General features: G+C 50.3%; 3 protein-coding genes across 9 annotated transcripts; 2 read left to right on the plus strand and 1 right to left on the minus strand.

Moving 5' to 3' along the window:
* Positions 1-1,484: 1,484 nt before the first annotated feature.
* On the plus strand, positions 1,485-5,972 carry ogfr (opioid growth factor receptor). Of its 2 annotated transcripts, none has more exons than XM_057039536.1 (8): positions 1,485-1,794; positions 2,224-2,289; positions 2,367-2,448; positions 2,527-2,605; positions 2,786-2,852; positions 3,130-3,278; positions 3,354-4,384; positions 4,455-5,972. In XM_057039536.1, the coding sequence occupies exons 1-7, from the start codon at positions 1,666-1,668 to the stop codon at positions 4,363-4,365; spliced, it is 1,584 nt and encodes a 527-aa protein (XP_056895516.1). In that variant the 5' UTR covers positions 1,485-1,665; the 3' UTR covers positions 4,366-4,384; positions 4,455-5,972. The 2 variants fall into 2 exon arrangements, with proteins under 2 accessions (XP_056895516.1, XP_056895517.1); XM_057039537.1 differs by having other exon boundaries at positions 4,469-5,972.
* Positions 4,463-14,452, plus strand: col9a3 (collagen, type IX, alpha 3). The gene is made up of 33 exons (XM_057039535.1): positions 4,463-4,582; positions 6,681-6,924; positions 7,417-7,485; positions 8,173-8,208; positions 8,285-8,356; positions 8,438-8,491; positions 9,239-9,274; positions 9,537-9,560; positions 9,682-9,735; positions 9,860-9,913; positions 9,991-10,032; positions 10,106-10,162; positions 10,230-10,283; positions 10,356-10,409; positions 10,498-10,551; positions 10,652-10,705; positions 10,825-10,878; positions 10,956-11,009; positions 11,081-11,134; positions 11,227-11,280; positions 11,371-11,415; positions 11,488-11,541; positions 11,654-11,707; positions 11,897-11,950; positions 12,033-12,104; positions 12,309-12,344; positions 12,421-12,465; positions 12,597-12,629; positions 12,712-12,858; positions 12,935-12,989; positions 13,067-13,249; positions 13,344-13,421; positions 13,496-14,452. The coding sequence occupies exons 2-33, from the start codon at positions 6,859-6,861 to the stop codon at positions 13,678-13,680; spliced, it is 2,037 nt and encodes a 678-aa protein (XP_056895515.1). The 5' UTR covers positions 4,463-4,582; positions 6,681-6,858; the 3' UTR covers positions 13,681-14,452.
* Positions 13,756-17,132, minus strand: LOC130529402 (uncharacterized). Of its 6 annotated transcripts, none has more exons than XM_057039542.1 (7): positions 17,032-17,132; positions 15,994-16,457; positions 15,793-15,925; positions 15,573-15,720; positions 15,331-15,493; positions 15,121-15,262; positions 13,756-14,889 (listed from the first exon to the last, which is right to left on the minus strand). In XM_057039542.1, the coding sequence occupies exons 2-7, from the start codon at positions 16,389-16,391 to the stop codon at positions 14,800-14,802; spliced, it is 1,074 nt and encodes a 357-aa protein (XP_056895522.1). In that variant the 5' UTR covers positions 16,392-16,457; positions 17,032-17,132; the 3' UTR covers positions 13,756-14,799. The 6 variants fall into 6 exon arrangements, with proteins under 6 accessions (XP_056895522.1, XP_056895523.1, XP_056895524.1 ...); XM_057039543.1 differs by lacking the exon at positions 17,032-17,132 and adding an exon at positions 16,914-17,027; XM_057039544.1 differs by lacking the exon at positions 17,032-17,132 and adding an exon at positions 16,818-16,914.
* Positions 17,133-17,298: the final 166 nt, after the last annotated feature.

The following is a 17,298-nucleotide window of genomic DNA, read 5'->3' on the forward strand; positions in this document are numbered from 1 at the left end:
ACGCTTCGAGAAGAGTCTGATATCGCGTATTTAAGTGGTTTTCTCTGGCAACAGTTACGCATCAGGGAGCTGCGCTGACTCTTCTTCACTGCGCGCTCGTGGAAACCTACTGGTGCCACTGGTTGCCGTGGCAACCGCTCCAGAAGCACAGAGGGCCCGACTGGATCCAGGCTGTGATCCGGGGGGCCGTTAAACTGACACTGATGTCATTGCATCGCAAAACACACACACACACACTCACACTCACACTCTCTCACACACACACACACACTCACACTCTCTCACACGCACACACACTGCCGGCATCATTCACTCTTGGAATTAACTAAGGAAGCCCAAAACTCCCATCACCCCTGCTAAGACATCCAGTCACCCATTTATGGTTTTAAGTCCCCCGAGAAGCTCCTGTGAGAGAGAAACCGGTTGATTCCTGTCAGATCAGCTGAAACAAACCCTTTCGATCTATAAATATGAAGATGCTCGTCCATATTCAGCGAGAGCACAAAATAGCAACAGCAAACAGAGGATGCTTCCAGAGCAGACTGGTTTCCACAGTAACTAAAACCAAAAATAGAAACCCACACCAGCGGCCTTTCAGCACCAAATCCCCGGTGATAATGCACACTTCTATTTATACCACCCAGAGACGGATGTTGTCATGTGTACATCCGTCTGTCCGACCACCCAAACGGTCCAATTAAATCCTCACACCCGCCACCTTTGGTGCTGCCGAGCTTTATGGGAACATGAGTGAAGATGCTGCACGGTGTCATGAGGACGTGGCAAGATTGTAAAAGGTCAGCGCCAAAAAGTGCTGCCTTTGATACGAGCTCAGGAATAAAATATTCAGCGTGGTTGCATGGCAGAGCAGTAGAATTTGGATGTTTCCTGACCTTTTAACCTTCACGATCATCCCAAACTATTTCAGATTTCTAGGTGTGTTTCCATAAAAGGAATGGCAATGATTTTAATGTTATAGTATTAATCTGGGAGCAGATTGATATCAATGGGGTGGTTTAATGGCAACTTCCGTGGCCGTCACGGCTGTTTTTGGAGCTTTAACCTGCCTGACTCGTCCGCTGGTCTGCAGATATTACCGCTATCAACCAACGCAGCGACACTGTTGCCTTCCCGTCATGTCGGAAATTTGCGTGGCGTGATAAAGGGACTGCTTATTAACCTCATTAAGCAGCAGAGAACACCAAAGAACGCGTCGAACGGCTCCATCATCTTCGAACGTTGATTTCCGTCACATTTAAATGCATTTTATTTCTCTCCTCTCAAACCGTAAGACCAAAGTTAATGACACGCGAGTAACTTTCTTTCTAATGTTCCATCCCGACAACAACTTAACACGTTTAATTCTGCATCCTGGGTTTGCTTTAAAACAGCGAATCCCCCTTTTTAAATGCACCGCTAATACAACTCTTCAATGAAATTGAAACGACGTGTCGGTTTAGAGGAGGCGTGAGGTTGTAAATTCCGAGCCGTCCGTGAAGGCAGCAGCGCTGCTGCAGCCGCCGACGGTGCCGCTGCTGTCTGACGATGGTCGACGGGAGAACGGCTGGTCCAGGCCGTCCTCACATAACCTGAACATGCAGCCGTAACCGAGGCGTTGCGACGCTCCGCACCTTTAGTCAGCGTTAGTGGGCAACGTTTGCAGCTATGGAGGACGACGACGTTTGCGAGTACGACTCGACCTGGGACACGGAGAGTGATGGAGACGACCCGGCCGGAGAGAGCCAGACGCGTCGGTCATGTCCGGAGAAAAACAGATCTGGCTGGTCACTAAACGTACCCGCTTTTGTTATTTATTATAAACTGTAGAATGCCTTATTCCACGCAGCCAGGCGCTGCTATCACTGCCCTGACTGGAAGCTAATGGTAGCTGTGTGCCTCTGTGCTGCAGCCTTGCTAACTAGCCTAGCCAGCCGCTACTGTTAGCTAATGTGTAAGTTACAATGCGTGGGCGATTTGAAATCTTTACGCCGGGTTGTTTACAGTGTTTACCCTGCGTGCATTTGCCCGCAGGTGTAATTTTCCAGCGTTTCACGCCCTTTTAGTGGAGGAGGAGAAAGGCGTTAGCTCGCACTCAGCTGCACAGCGTTATCCTGTCACCAGAAACGCTGCTTATTGTTGTATCTGCAGCGGAGCTAACCCCGTTTGTGCCGCCCAGTCGAGTGCGTTTCACACCTCATTGATTCGATACCCTGTTTTCCTCAGTGGCATCACACGTCCAGGAACATGAGGGCAGCGAAGGACATGCAGAACTACCGGAGAGAGTATCCGGTGAGTAGCTGCCAAGGTTCCGGCTGAAGTGCAGCCGAAACACGGCCCTGACGGTGCTTCTGGTTATTGTTTGGCAGAATCTCACAGACGACGAGTGCTCAGAAGACAAAATGAACAACCTGCAGTTTTATCTGAATAAATATCCCTCTGCTCCCGACGGTAAAGCTGCTGGTGTTCTTACAGAGGATCAGTGTTTGGGGACTCTGTAGTGACTTGAGTCTCTCTGATTCGCCACAGACGTCTACATCGATTCTTTCCTGAAGGACTGGAAGAATGACTACAAAAGACTGGAGCGGGTCCACTCGTACATTCAGTGGTAGGTGTCAGAAGTTAAAGCCCCCCTGCAGCTCGTCTCGGCCTCGGCGTTCCGATTACGTCTCCCCGCGTTAAATGTCCACTCGACCTTGTTCGCCGCTGTCGGGCTGCAGTTTTAGGCTGGTTTCCTGTCGTCACTTTGTCGTCTCACTCCTGAACCCTCCTCTTCCTCTGGATAAAGGTTGTTTCCACTTCGGGAGCCGGGGGTTAATTACATGGCTTCAGAACTTACCAAAAAGGAAATCGAGGTAAGCAAGACTCAGAACTAAAAGAAAACCTTTCTCACTGAATTTGACTTCTGGCCCGGTGCAGGATAAATATAAAGGCGAACGTCACGTCGCCATGGAGACTGAGGTCCGATAGAGGAGTCTGCAAAATATCCCAGCCAGTCACGTGTTAACATAAACACCAGAGCCTGCAATAAAGTGCGGCAAAGCGCTCTGAGCGCCCTCTGGTGGCCACTTTTAGTTTCAGGGAATCACGAGAAGCAGCAAACGTCTGATCTCGGCGCCCTGTCGTCAACAGGCCTTCAAGAAGAACGAGGACGCCAAAAAGCGCCTGGTGGAGGCCTACGAGCTCATGTTGGGCTTCTACGGCATTCGCCTGGTCAACAAGGAAACGGGTGAAGTGAAACGGGCTGAGAACTGGAAGGAGCGCTTCGGGAACCTGGAGAGGTTGAATATTTACCCGCGGTTGTGTTAGAGGTGTGTAGGCTTTGTTCTGGTCGGTGACACGGTCGTCTCTCGCAGGAACATGCACAACAACCTGCGCATTACTCGCATCCTGAAGAGCCTGGGAGAGCTGGGCTTCCGGCACTACCAGGCCCCCCTGGTGCGCTTCTTCCTGGAGGAGACGCTGGTGAAGAAGACCCTGGGCAGCGTCAAACGCAGCGTGCTCGACTACTTCCTCTTCGCCGTCCGGGACAAGGAGAAGCGCCAGGAGCTGGTGCACTTCGCCTACAATCATTTTGAGCCAAAGGACAAGTTCGTGTGGTGTCCCCGGAAGATCCAGAAGCAGTTCAAGAAGGCGGAGAAGTGCAAAGACGGAGACGCCGTCGAGGACGGGGCGGTCAAAGTGGCAAAGGAGCCGAGGGGAGCGGAGAAAAGGGCGAGCAAGGACAAAAACAAACCCCACGAGTCGCCGCAGGGGCCTAAGACGGACGCGGAGGCCGCCCGGAACGGGAACCCCGACGCCGAGTCTGGGAACGAGATGTCCGTGAACGGAGAGAGCTTCCCAGATGACGTGGATGACATGGATCAATCCTTCAGCCCCGACACTGTGACCATGAACAAGCCATGCGCTGGCAAGGAGGCGGAGCTTAGCGATACCTCAAAGGAAGCAGACAACATGCTGACGGACGGAGAGGAGGAGGCCGAAAAAAAACCAAAGAAGAAGAGGGAAGAGAAGCCGCAGAGCAACGGCGCGGCCGCAGCCTTAGCCAGCAGTCCACCCGAGGAAAGAGGCGGCGCCGGGAAACCCGCCGGTCAGGCGGGCTCCTCCGGCCAAACCCCGTTAAAGACTTTAAAACATTCTCCTTCTCCCTTTTTGGGGAGGGAGGAGAAAATCCCGAGGACTGATTTCAGCGAGGCGTCGGACAAAAAGGAGGACGAAGGAACGTCGCGGGCCGACGCGTCCGCCACCAACGGCCCGGCGAAGAGCGCGCACGGTGGCGAGAACGAGCCGGCAAACGGAAAGGACCCGGAGGACGTAGACATGGAGTCTCAAGCGTCGACCTCGGTCACAAACTCCCAAAATTCCTGAACAGGAAATGAGCTTAAAGGTATTAAAAGTAGAGTTTGGGTTTTTCCCCACGACCTTTCCGAAGGTTCTGGGTTCAAACTTCAGTTCAGCTTTATCTGTACAGGACCGGAAACGGCAGAGACGGGGCGAAACCGATTACTTTTACATGGCAGAAACCTCCGACGGACCCGGGCGATCTGCAGCGATGAACCGGATCCGACGCCGCCGGACAACTTGGGTACTTTCTTTAGTTTTACTGACAACAAATGCAGGTGGAGGTTGGAAACTTGAAACACTGTGAACTGCAAAGCTGTTGGAGGCGGAGCAGACGGGAGAGTTTAGACTTCCTGGTTCCTTCTGTTAGCATTAGCCGCACGTTTCAGGCAGGGTTTTGTGGCCGTTAGACATCAAGTTTACACCGTATCAGTTTTAGCATCAAGCTAAGTGCTCCTGCAGTTAGCTTGATGCTAACATTTCCGCCTCAGTTCCTCCAGAACGTCGTTTCAGGCTCCTCGTTTGCGGTTGGACGGTCAAACGCTGAAAGACGAGGAACCGACCACTCTTCTGCGCGTCTGCTGGGCTCCAACAACTTTGCTTCTCATCGAAGACATCGAGCTACATCAGAGCTGCGCGTGTGTTTACGTGGCATCGAGCGCGACCCGCTGCGCTCGGCCGCTTATTTATCTGGGGATGAATTTATCTTCAGTTTAGCTTCTGTTTAGATAAGACGTGTGGACAATAAACCATCAGAAACCGACAGTTTAGCTGCTGTAAGGAGTCGACAGCGTTACCGACCGTTAAATGAGGTTTTAGCTTCTTTATTTTAACGATGCACTGACAGATGATTCTTCAGAGGGCAGTTTTTTTTCTCTTCCTTTTCCAGACTTTTGTAGAAAGTTCTGTTTGTGTTTCTGCTGTTCAGACGATTCCGGACTGAATGTCATCAGTACTGTTCCCGTGATGTTGCACAGTCTGCGTGTTCTCATGCAGATCTGAAACGAGGCTTCGGACCAACGTGAAGCCTTTTTCCAAATAATGTGATTAAGACTGGCTGATTGTAGAAAAAAAAAATTAAAAAAAGAAGTATATATATATTTGTCCTCCTGGCAGAAATGAATATAATTTAAGGTCTAGTGTACAAAAAGGATCATGCATTTTTATATATTTGCACTTAATTTCCAATGTTAATTGTTAAAGTATGGTATTTACGTGCAGAAATGCTAATTTTTCTTTACACAAGTGCTAAACCCTTGATTTCCCTCTTGAACCATGTTGTTTTCCAGACGGTAAATTGCAATTATTTTTGAGGCTTTTATGAGATGAATCTGAGCAGCCGCGGCCCCGTTTTTCTTTATTTAACCGCTGTTCTCAGGATTAAACTGTGACTCTTCGGCCTTTCTTCCCGTCGCTGAACTTTGTCCTTTTTATTCCGAAATAATCAGCTGCTCCCGTCACCTCGCCGGCGGCCCCAAGTCCTGCGAGGCCCCGCAGCAGCAGCATAAATAAGCTTTGAGAAACGACGCAGCCCGAAAGTAAAAAGTTTGTGTGTTACAGATTTATTCATACCAGCCTCTGCGGTTCTGTCCATTCCCTGTTTGGAACCTTATAAATAAAGCTTTCTAACACTTTTTTTGGGTGCTTGTGTTGCTTTGATAAGTGATGCTTCATTTATCTTCTTTTTATGGATATTAAAAAAAAACTGTTTTTAAAGTAGCGATAGCACTCTTATTATTGATATTAGGAACTTTAAATTGGAATGTAAACCTAAAATATTGTGCTTGATTTGATTTTTGTAACGCTGAATGTGGATGACTGATACAGGTCAAAGGTCAGGTGTGGATAATCTTAAACTACCAACAGGAGTTGAGTTTAATGTACATTTAGTTTAATGTGATTCTAGAGTAGCCTGAAGCAGACAAAACGAGTTTAATATCTAAAATTACTCATTATCTTTTACGTTTGCAGTTCAAAGTAAATTCAAGAATGGACCTTTGTCGGATGCGGCCTCAGAGAAACGAAGACTTATGAGCGGTGCATTATGGGAAATGTAGGATTTAGGGTTGAAACGTGTATAGATGGATTTGTTTTTATTCTGGAAGAGGCAGTAGGTCGCAATGTGCGTGTTTAGTAGCAGTTTATCTTTATTAAAAGTGTAAACAGTCCTGTAGTATCACTCCTGGTGAATTGATGATTGATCGGCAGGTTGATTGGTGCCGAGGTCAGACTGGATGGTCAAACATTAGCTCGGCCCATTTTTATTTTTTTTCCATGTCCGAGATGCTTTCCCCTGGGCTGCCCCCTCTCATTCCTCCTCACGCCCTCACCCCCGCGCACAGTTCTCCAGTCTGAGTTCAGCCCCTTCGCCTGGAGGCTCGGGTTTATCTGGAACCAAGGAGGAAGCCATTCAGCAGCGGCGCGCCTCGACGTGAAGGAGAGCCCTGTTGCGGACGGGAGACCGGGGATTTGACCCATTTCCCCCGCATCATCTGGAGACTGTGAGGGCGAACTGGAGCCATGCTGGTGTTCTCTGCACTGTGGGTGCTCTTGCTGTGCCAACTTTTGACATCCTCCTCTGCCCAGGTGAGTTTTACGCAAAGCCGTCCTGAGACTAATTGGCCCCCACGCTGGCGATGGTGGCACCTTTAGGCCTGAGCTGCATGCAACACGCTCTGAGAAGCTTCTTTAAACCTCCACACGCGCTCTCCGTGGCTGTGTTTTAGTCTGGGGCTTCACGGTTGCGCGCAGGTGCTGCGTTTTTCGCACCGGTCCATGAACGCGGCCGATGTTTCCCCCGAACCTGTGGAATGTAGGGATGGAGATTAGCGCCCCCGCGCACAATGGCACCTCTGTTCAGGTTCAGCAGAACCTCCTTCACTTCCCTTTATTAACAAAAAAAACCATATGAAAACATGACGTTGGCTTCCTGGTGTAACCAGATTATTTTGCGCATTTTGCGCGCAGTTTCACGCGTAATGACGTCGCTCTAGAATTGTGTTAAAAACGTTTAGCTTTTTATATAAGTGCTAAATATTTCAGAGGAATTTGTCTGACTATGGTGACTTTTTGCTGCAGAGGCCGGGCCCCAGAGGACCCACTGGGCCACCAGGACCCCCAGGGGCACCGGGGAGAGACGGCACTGATGTAAGAAGAGCGCAACAACTTTTTTTGTAAAAAATGTTCCTGAATGCAACACCGTGCCTGAATGCAACACCGTGCGAGTTAATGTGTTTCATGATGGATGTGCTGGTTTGAGTCTTTACTCTGCAGCTCACCTATGATTTGTTCTTTAATTTCCGTGATTGACAGGCTCCTGGAAGGCTGACTCCTCCCACTATCATGGGGGGCAGAGTCTCCTGACCTGAGATCAGTCTAATTATTATTGCGCAATATGAATCCAGGTCCATTCGCTCAGATTTTTCCAGTTTATAGTGGGACATGAGCTGATATTCCAGGGACAAATAACCAAAAACGATTCTGATGTGTTGATAGAAAATGGGAAAATCCTAAATTCCAAGAGTGAGACGGGAAAACCGAATTTTTTCGGCCTGTTTTGGATCCAGGTCAGGGAGTCGGTTCTTCTTTTTAAAGATAATTTTTGTGGGTCTGGCAGCTGACAGAGGGTCCATTCATGCATTCCCCAACCTGGTGAGAGCATCTAGAGTTTCACCCTCCTTCCCTCCCTCCACCCCCCCGAAAAACAAACCCAAGCCTTCAATATGTGACAGTGCGCCGCTGTTTTCCCGGGCGCCACAGACGCTAAACATAATCTCTTTTTTTAAAAAATATTTTTCTGTAAATGCCGTAATTTTACATTCTGTTTCCCAACAGGGAAAACCAGGACCGGCCGGATTGATGGGGAAACCAGTAAGCATCCCCATCCTTCAGCCTTGTTAGGACTCAGCAGCACAGAGACGATGAGATTCCTTTTCATATCTTGTAGGGTCCCAAAGGGAAAGACGGGTTACCGGGATTACCGGGAAAACCGGGCCTGCCGGGACTTCCGGGGGTGGACGTAAGCGTCTTGTAAACATCCAGAGATTCTGAAAACTGCTGGAAATCATTGAAAAAGTAACACAAAACTCTCCGCTTGCAGGGTTTGACGGGTCCTGATGGTCCTTCTGGGAAGGATGGACCCTCAGGGGAAGGAGTGAGTTTGATGAAGATGCCCCCCCCCCCCTTTAGCTGTACACACAAATGCTGCGTGCTGATTGGCTGTGGGGTCTGAAGGGGAAACAGACGGTTTTCCTCTGTCAGCCGGGATCTCTCACGTTGGCTCAGCCTCTTGGTGGGAATCATTTTAATGAGGGATCAGAATCGGATTTATTTCTGTTGCTCCCCTAATCCGGCCAGGAATGCTTCAGGTTCCTCCTGCCTCCGCAGGACAGAATTCCCAACCGCATCCAAAGGGCTGCAACGTGAAACGTGTTTGTCTTTCGGGGGTTTTAATTATGATATGAGGATAAAACTGGGATGACATCAGACGTGCTTCCTGATTGGTTGGCATGAAGAATGCGGCGCTTCCTTAGCATCACCCTGTTAGTGTGGATGATTATTTGGAATCTTTCAACCTCGCAGAGAGCTCAAATACAGCTGGCAGGCAGGTAAACAGAGGGGTAAGAAGGGGGGGGGGCAAATAATCACAGGAGGGTAATGACAGATGAAGGGGCTCCGCAGGAAGGCGCCACCTGATCGGCTTATTAACAAACTGAGGCTTTTGGAAGTTCGGCGCTGGAAAATAACGGATGTAGGACGAGCCAGAGGTGCTAAAGTGTGTGTGTGTGTGTGTGGGGGGGGGGGGGGTCAGGGAAGGTCAGACAAACATGTTACCCCACCTGATCAGATGATAAAATGAGATGTTTTGGTGTAAACTGGGCTGATCCTTGTCTCCCTGCAGGGTGACGCTGGACCTCCCGGGCCCGCCGGACCTCCTGTAAGTACCAAACATCCTTTAGGCTCCGCCCTCAGCTCCTCGCCGGCTCGTTCGCGTCTCCGCTCCCGTAATTCGGCTCCTCTTGAATTCACCGTTTATCTCAGGAGTTATGAGATTACGCTCCCGGCAGCAGCCGCCGCCGGGGCCGAACTTTCCATTTAATCCGGTTAAATATAAATCAGGCGGAGGAAAACTGAAGTGTAACCTAATCCTGCCGCCCCCCCGTTTGTGACTTCATCTGCCTTCCGCTGTCTTTCCGCAGGGCCGAGGGAGAGCCGGAGCGGCAGTGAGTACACACCTTCCTCTCGGAACACCGGGAGGAATTCAAATCGCTTTTGCACGCGGCTTTAATGTCGTAATAAACGCGTCAGGATTCGTGAGCCGACGCGTCTCGCTTTCATTTTCAGGGCCTGCCGGGAACCAACGGGCTGCCAGGCGGCGTTGGACCTCAGGGTTCGCCGGTGAGTATGGTCCAGAACCGAGCTCGGAATGTTTTAGTTTGAACGCGAGGCGACGCTGATGCTCACGGGTTCAGGAAAACGCTGCAGGAAAACGCTAATGTGCTAATGTTGCACCTTCCCTCAGGGCCCTGAGGGCCTTCCAGGACTTCCAGGACCTCCAGGACCCGATGGACCGCCTGTGAGTTCAGTTATCAGTGTTTGGGTCTAATTGAGAACTCTCTTAATGGACCCTGTTGGTGCTTTTCCTTCTGTCAGGGTCTTCCTGGAACTCTTCATGACCTTACAGGCGACCTTCTGGTAAGTTCCCAAACGCAGCGTAATGACATCATCACGATCGTGCAGCCCAGATCATTGGCCGTGTACTCCTCAGTGTCCCGCCATCTGCCCTCCTGGTCCCCCCGGAGCTCCCGGGATGCCGGGCTTTAAGGTAAATAAGGCCCAGTGGCGCGAGAGCGTCGGCAGGACGGGACACAAACGATTCTGTGTGTTTCCAGGGTCACACGGGCCACAAGGGAGACAAGGGAGAGCTGGGAAAGGATGGAGAGAAGGTGAATTCAGCAAATACACAACAGCCATTTGTGAAGGAACTCGACTCTTTAGGTCCGTCCTTGTCTTTCTAGGGTGACCCGGGTCCACCAGGTCCAGCGGGTGTTCCTGGGACGGTCGGTCTCCAGGTGAGTCCTCTCAAGATCCAGGCTACAGATCGAAAACATTCCGATTGTCGCCGAGCGCTCTCGCTGATGCTTCCGCGCTGCTTTTTAGGGCCCGCGTGGTCTCAGAGGTCTACAAGGCCCGATGGGATCCGTAGGAGACAGAGTACGTGACCTGCCAGATCCAGATCCTGATCCTGATCCCCCCTTTCTGATCCTTTCCATTTGAAACTGGAGTCACCGTGTCTGACTGTGGCTTTTTCCAGGGTCTTCCAGGTTTCCGGGGAAAACCGGGCATCGCCGGCATCATCGGGAAGACAGTGAGTCTCTCTTTGTTTGTCATACGTGTAGAAGAAAAGCTTTTATCGTAGCGGTTTACAGGCGGAACCGACCGGGCCCGTCAGTGAATAGCTGTGTGTGTTTGATCTGACGTCTCCAGGGCGACGCTGGAGAAAAAGGTCCGCAGGGATTCAAGGGCCCAAAGGGAGAAATCGTAAGAGAAAGACTTGTTTTTGGGACGATCCAGCGTAGAAAAGGCGAAGCGACCACCGATGTTGTGTCTCCCAACAGGGAAAGATTGGTCCAAAAGGAGGTCCGGGGGGTGCGGGGCCCAAAGGAGAGCCTGTAAGTGAACGTCTGAGAAAAGGAACGTCCTTCCCCTGAACCCCAAAGGTCACACTCGGTGTTTTGAACAGGGTATTCCTGGCAGGGACGGCAAAGACGGAACGCCTGGATTAGATGGCGAGAAGGTAAACTCGAGTCGTGCCCCGGCGGCGCCGGAGAGGTGAGTCTTTAACCGTTTCAGCACCAAAGATAACGAGGCCGCCGTTTGTGTCCGAAGGGTGATGCAGGGCGCCACGGCACGGTCGGAGAGAAGGGCCCGAACGGGCTTCCGGTGGGTATTCAATCCGTCATCGGAGCGGCTGATCGCTTCCCAAAATGTAAAATCCGTTTTTGGTGGATTCACTTTGATTTTCTCTTTCAGGGTCTGCAAGGAAAAGCTGGTGCGAAGGGTTCGAAGGGAGGAGTTGTGAGTAAAAAAAGGGAAGCGGACTTTCGCCCCGGAAACCACATTCGTCATCTTTTATTTCGTTGTTTTCAGGGTGATCCTGGCAAACCTGGGGAGGCGGGACCCTCTGGAGAGCCAGGTATTCCTGTATGTATCTGATGGGTTTTTGTGGGGTGGGTGTGGGGGTACAATGGGGGCCACAGTTGAGTTAAACAGACATTAAACAATCGTGACCCGTCCACACCGTCTCCTCCTTCAGGGCGAGATCGGCGTTCCGGGTGATAGGGGGATCGCAGGACCTCGAGGTGTGGCGGTAAGTATTTCTAGAGCTTCGGTCTGAAGGTTTGAGTCAACGAAACAGACATCCTGCTGCGGTGCTACAAGCTAGCATAGCTTTTAGCTTCCACAATGATATTATTGCCCACTGTGTGCGCCTACGTTTTTTCTACCATCATCTCATCTCATTCCGAGTGGGTTTAATGAAGACGTCTGTTTCCAACAGGGAGGCATCGGACCGGTGGGCAACCCGGGACCTCAGGGCATCAAAGGCTTCCAGGTGGGTCGCCTGTCTGCAACGGTTAGCATCTTTCTGCACTCTAGTAGGGTCGCTCACTGCTTGTCTGCGTGTGACGCTGCAGGGGGTTAAAGGAGGCTTGGGGGATCCAGGTCTTCCAGGTCCAACGGGAATCCGTGGAGAGTTCGGTGACAGGGTGAGTTCGACGCACCATTTTAAACGTCCAATCAGTCGGGCTGCAGCCCGCAGTGGTCACACAGCCCTCCTGTTCAGAACGTGAGGACAGAACAAAGCCGGCCTTTATACGGCCGAGCCCACCTCACCTCCCTTCATCCCTCCCCCCCATGCATGAAATGCCTCAACACGACTTTAGTTGATTCTCTCTCTCTTCGCCCTGCAGGGTCCAACAGGAGCTTCTGGACCTAAAGGAGACATGGTAAAGCTTCTGGCCTTATATATCACGATAAGCTACATCCACAAAAAACAACCCATTCCATCCATTGTCTCTCCAGGGGGTAGCAGGAAGTGACGGTCTGCCTGGAGAAAACGGAGAACCTGTGAGTTTCTGTTCAGCTGACAGTTTCGTCCCATCAGCCGCGGTTACTCAGAACTGCTGCGGCTTGTCGGTGTCGGTGTTGTCGAAGGATTCCCATTTAGTTGTCTTGTGTTTGCCTGTTTTTATTTTCAGGGTCCTTTTGGACCAGTGGGACAAAAAGGAGAGGTGAGGTGAAACAGGAGGTTTCATGTGGATGGAGCCCCCCCTTGCTTAATGTTGTTTAACGTGTCGCTGCCGTTGATTACAGTCTGGGAAGCGAGGTGAACTGGGACCAAAGGGAGGCTCGGGTCCACAAGGAGAGCTGGGGCCAAGAGGACCCCCTGGAAAGCAAGGAGCGATGGGTTTCCAAGGGGAACAGGGTGCGCCCGGAATAGCAGGAAAGACGGGCGTCCCAGTGAGTGATCGACAGCTGGCGGCTAACGTAGCCATGCCGAGCTCGCTCTCTAACCGTGTGCTCCTTTTGGTTTCAGGGTAAACTGGTGAGCGAGCAGCAAATCAGGGAACTCTGTGGTCCGATGATCAATGGTGAGACGTCCCAGCCGACCCGTTCAGTTCTGGTTTGTTTAAACTCAAAAATGACCTTCTGGAGTTTCCCTACGCAGATCAGATCGCCCAGCTGGCCGCTAACCTTCGGAGACCCCTGGCTCCTGGAATGGTGGGCCGCCCCGGCCGTCCTGGGGCCCCAGGAAAGTCCGGAGTGGCTGGTTCTATTGGACATCCAGGTGCCCGTGGACCACCAGGCTACAGAGGCCTGCCAGGAGAACTTGGAGATCCAGGTCCCAGAGGTAACATCAACCATGAGACGTCTATCAGTAATTGGACAGGAGAGGACTCATCTTAAACAATTTCCCCCACTGACGACATTTCTCGGCTTCCCAGGTGATGTCGGTGAAGCAGGTGATAAAGGATCAATAGGAAGAGCCATCGACGGGCCCCCTGGAGACCAAGGATACCAAGGTAACCTTAGCTGACAGCAGCAAGTGCACCTCAGTTCAAATAAACCTGTACCTCCGGTCATCTTCTGTGCCCAGGTCTCCCAGGAGTACCTGGAATTGTCAAAGACGGCCGCGATGGATCTCCAGGAGATCCAGGTGAGCCTGGAGAGCCGGGCCGATTGGGTAGAACCGGGCACCAGGGGCCTCCTGGCATCTGCGACACGTCAGCCTGTCAGGGAGCAGCAGCAGCCGGAAAATCCTCCAACCCCAAAAACCATTAAACACGACTTCCTGCGACCCGACGCCACCCGTCCCTCCGTCGGGGAGGAAGAGCGGCAAGGAAAGAGAAACAGAGGGAGCGATACGAAAAAAAACATCGTCTTTATTCAAGTGCACGCATCACTAGAAGGGAGGAATTAACTGGTGAGATTATTTCAGAGGAATTAACACCCAACAGGTGACATGAGCACCAGAGCAGCTGGGAGACGAAGAACAGCAACGGGAATTCAGGACGGAGAACAACCGCGGCCCCTCCCGGCAACGACCGTGTCTCTGCATCGAACTGTCACGTATCGCGGCCAATCCAATCACGTTACCTCAACATGCGAGCTTACTGTGTAAAATACGAACCGAAACATGGAAACAGGTGTTAGGGAGGGAAACTCTGGGTGGAGGAACCCTGGCTTCATTGTAAAAGTCCCAAAAAAAACAACAAAAAAAAAAACAAGCAGGTGCCCAGAAACTTTGTACATTAACGCAAAAGTAGATTTTTTTTTTTACAGCTTGTTTTTTTTTTTTACCCCTGTTTTGTTTTTATTCCATGTAAAGTTGATTCTTCAGAGCTGAAAACTAATTTGAGGTGGTGAGAAACATCAAGTCATTGACTTTTCTTCTTGCAATGACAACATCCACTATGTACTACCGGTGCTGTAACTATTAAATATACATGACCTGAAATACTATTTATTACTTGTGGGTGACTGTTGTATGTACAGAAAGATGCTGCGGCGACATGTTGTAAGAAAGAAATAAAGCCACTTTTCAGTAAAAGAAGTTACACATCAATCGAGCTGTTTGTACTTAAGAGGAAGGCGATCCAGCGGCACGAACGGTGAGAGAAGACGCAACGAATAAATAAGCTATTCAAGACAAATGTGAACAGCGAAACAGAAACGCTCTGCACTTATGAAGTTGAGAAACAATCCTGAAATCAAATGTACAACATCTGATACAAGCCTGTTAAAAAAAATGCCCAAATAAATCGTTTCAAATGCATGTTGAGATTAGGCGGGAAACAGCGCCACTCGGAGGCGACCGGGAGAACTGCACCTTTAAAGAACACTGGCAGCTTCATAAATATTTCTATCAGGCACAAATCATGGGACAAAAGTGTGAGGGATTTACTGTTCTACTGCGCTGATCTCTTGGAGGGAAGAGAGGCCGAGTTCCAGGGTGAGTTCTTTCCCTTGAGAGACCATCTTCTGAAACTCCTGTGCAGAGGATGAGGACAGAGAGCTGAGATGGGGCGATGGAAACAGGCGCAAGCTCATAAATACAAGAAGAGAAGATGAAAACTCAATTCTGAAAGGCCCTGAGAGATTTGAGCCCGCCACTATGAGGCCACTGAGGGCCAGCGATCCCATGTCTAGACAGTGATCCTTCATCTAACCTGAACGTGGTGAAATAACAACCTTTTTAGCCTCATACAAAAACCAAGGCACCTCTCTGAAGGTGTCCCCGTGCATTTTGTGGATGTATCTGAGGTAGGCGGTGGTCAGCTGCAGGGTGGTGACTTTGTCGCACTTGGCGTGGCAGAGGGGCACCAGCACGTTCAGCTCGTCGCAGTAGACGCGAATCCTCCTCCTGCCACCGGAGACAGCGTGAGCTTCGCCACGATGGCGCCACAGACCCCCGCGGCCCCACCTGCTCACCTGCGCTCCCTCTCCATCAGGTTGTGCCTCTCTTTCCGGCACCCCGCGTTCCGAGAGCGACCTCTTCTCTCCGAGCTGCTGCCCGACCCTTCGGAGCAGTCCTGGGTGGTTTCCATAGCCGTGACGGGTTGAGGGCTGTCGTCGCGTCGGTGGCTCCTGGAGGCTGTGGAAAGGTCAGACAGAGGTCAGCGGCGCGCATCGAAAACCTCCCCCGGGACCTTCTGTGTAGCCGTGGCCGGTACTCTCGGTGTCGATGGCGTGCTGCTCCCTCGCTGAGCCGCTGCCGTTTAAATGCTGGGGTCTGTTCGCGGACGTCTCGGAGTCGTGGTCGAACGGCGAGGTCTTGGTCTGCTGCTTCTGCTCAGGGAGGTGAGGGAGGTGGCCCATCATCTGCCATCGAAAGAAGGCGCGACATCAGATTGTCGACGGCGGAATTTGGGATTTCCTCTCCTCCCGACGTACCTGGTCGCACACGTTGGCGACTGGGTTGAAAACCCCCAGGACAAACGGACTGGAAACCTCAATAGTGTTTGGCCTGTCGAGGTTGGACCAGGGCTGAATCTGGGCCTCCGGAGGCTGCTGCTTTGCCAAAAACCTGAAACACGATGCGCGTTCAACTACGGATTCATGAGGAGTAAAATGTGCTTGCTAGGAGGTCCATACCTGATTTCCTGATAATTTGAGGGGTCCGCTGAAAGGATTTTAAACCTTTTCTCCAAGCAGACCCTCGCGGTGGATCCAGCTCGGTTGTGGGAATGTACACTGGTTTTTGGACACGGTACCGTTGAGCAGCCTCTGGCGATGTCCAGCAGGAACCCCGGCACCTCCCCGTAAGGCCCGGGGGTCTTTTCTCCTGGACATTGCTCGCTGGCTGAAGTGGACAGATCGATGACTTCGGTGAACGGGAAAACCGAGGGAGAACCAGCGGCGTCTGTGAGCGTCAGGGTGACCGGGTGAGGGGTAACATCTGGTGCAAATCCAGCTGCAGACGTCTGGACGAGATGCTGAAAGTGTGAAAGGTCCATCTCGATCTCCAATACAGGAATCTCACTTGCTGACATTTGCCCCACTTCTCTGGAGTCGCTCAAAGATGCCCCAGCAGAGTCGTGATCTGAAGGTTCTAGAAGCTATGAAACACAAAGACATCATCCAACTTAAATAATACATTTTTAAAAAACAATGACGAAAAAATGTACATATAAATGCACCTGAACACACCATACATTAATATTGTTAGCCTCGATGTGTACCATTATTACCGATATTAGCTGACGAGTTATCTGAAATTTAATGAGCAGTTTATGAATTTATTCGTCAACAAATCTAATGTGCTATTTCTTTTGGCTATAAAAGCTATGTTAGCTCGCGTCGTTAGCTACACGTTAGCGAAGGTGAATGGTCCACGCTACGACAGATTTAACAATTACGCTGTCCTAGTTACACTTGAACAGTAAAATAAATTAAAATCATTAAGTCGTTATTCTCACTGTGATTTACTCAAAACTGAGAATTCCAAGCGTTACAAATAAATGCTACACTAAAAAAAAGTGGAAGCGTATTCTTCCTCTTTGGTGCTAACTTACGGCTGCTGGTAATTAGCTCTGGGCTAACCGGCGGTGTGTTGTAAAATAATAAAAATCGGGAAAATAACTTGTCGGTAAAATAATAACTAGCTCACATAAACGAGCAAATATTACTTACTTAACTGCAGAAGAGGCCTGACGTGGGTGCTGTAAATAACGATTTCAATAGTCTCCTCCTTATAAAAATAATATTCATTTTATTTCTATACAATTGTGTGTATATAAAGCCAATATATTTTTAAATGTTTATAAAAGAAAATGTTAAGTCAACAAGCGTTGATTTTAAATTAATTTTTGAGTAATAATATAAAATGTACAATTATGTATAATATAAAATAATATATGATGAATGGGGGTGCGCCAGGAGTTATTAATTTGCACTACT

The sequence above is a fragment of the Takifugu flavidus genome, chromosome 8 (assembly GCF_003711565.1).
Source record: "Takifugu flavidus isolate HTHZ2018 chromosome 8, ASM371156v2, whole genome shotgun sequence".
Lineage (NCBI taxonomy): Eukaryota > Metazoa > Chordata > Actinopteri > Tetraodontiformes > Tetraodontidae > Takifugu > Takifugu flavidus.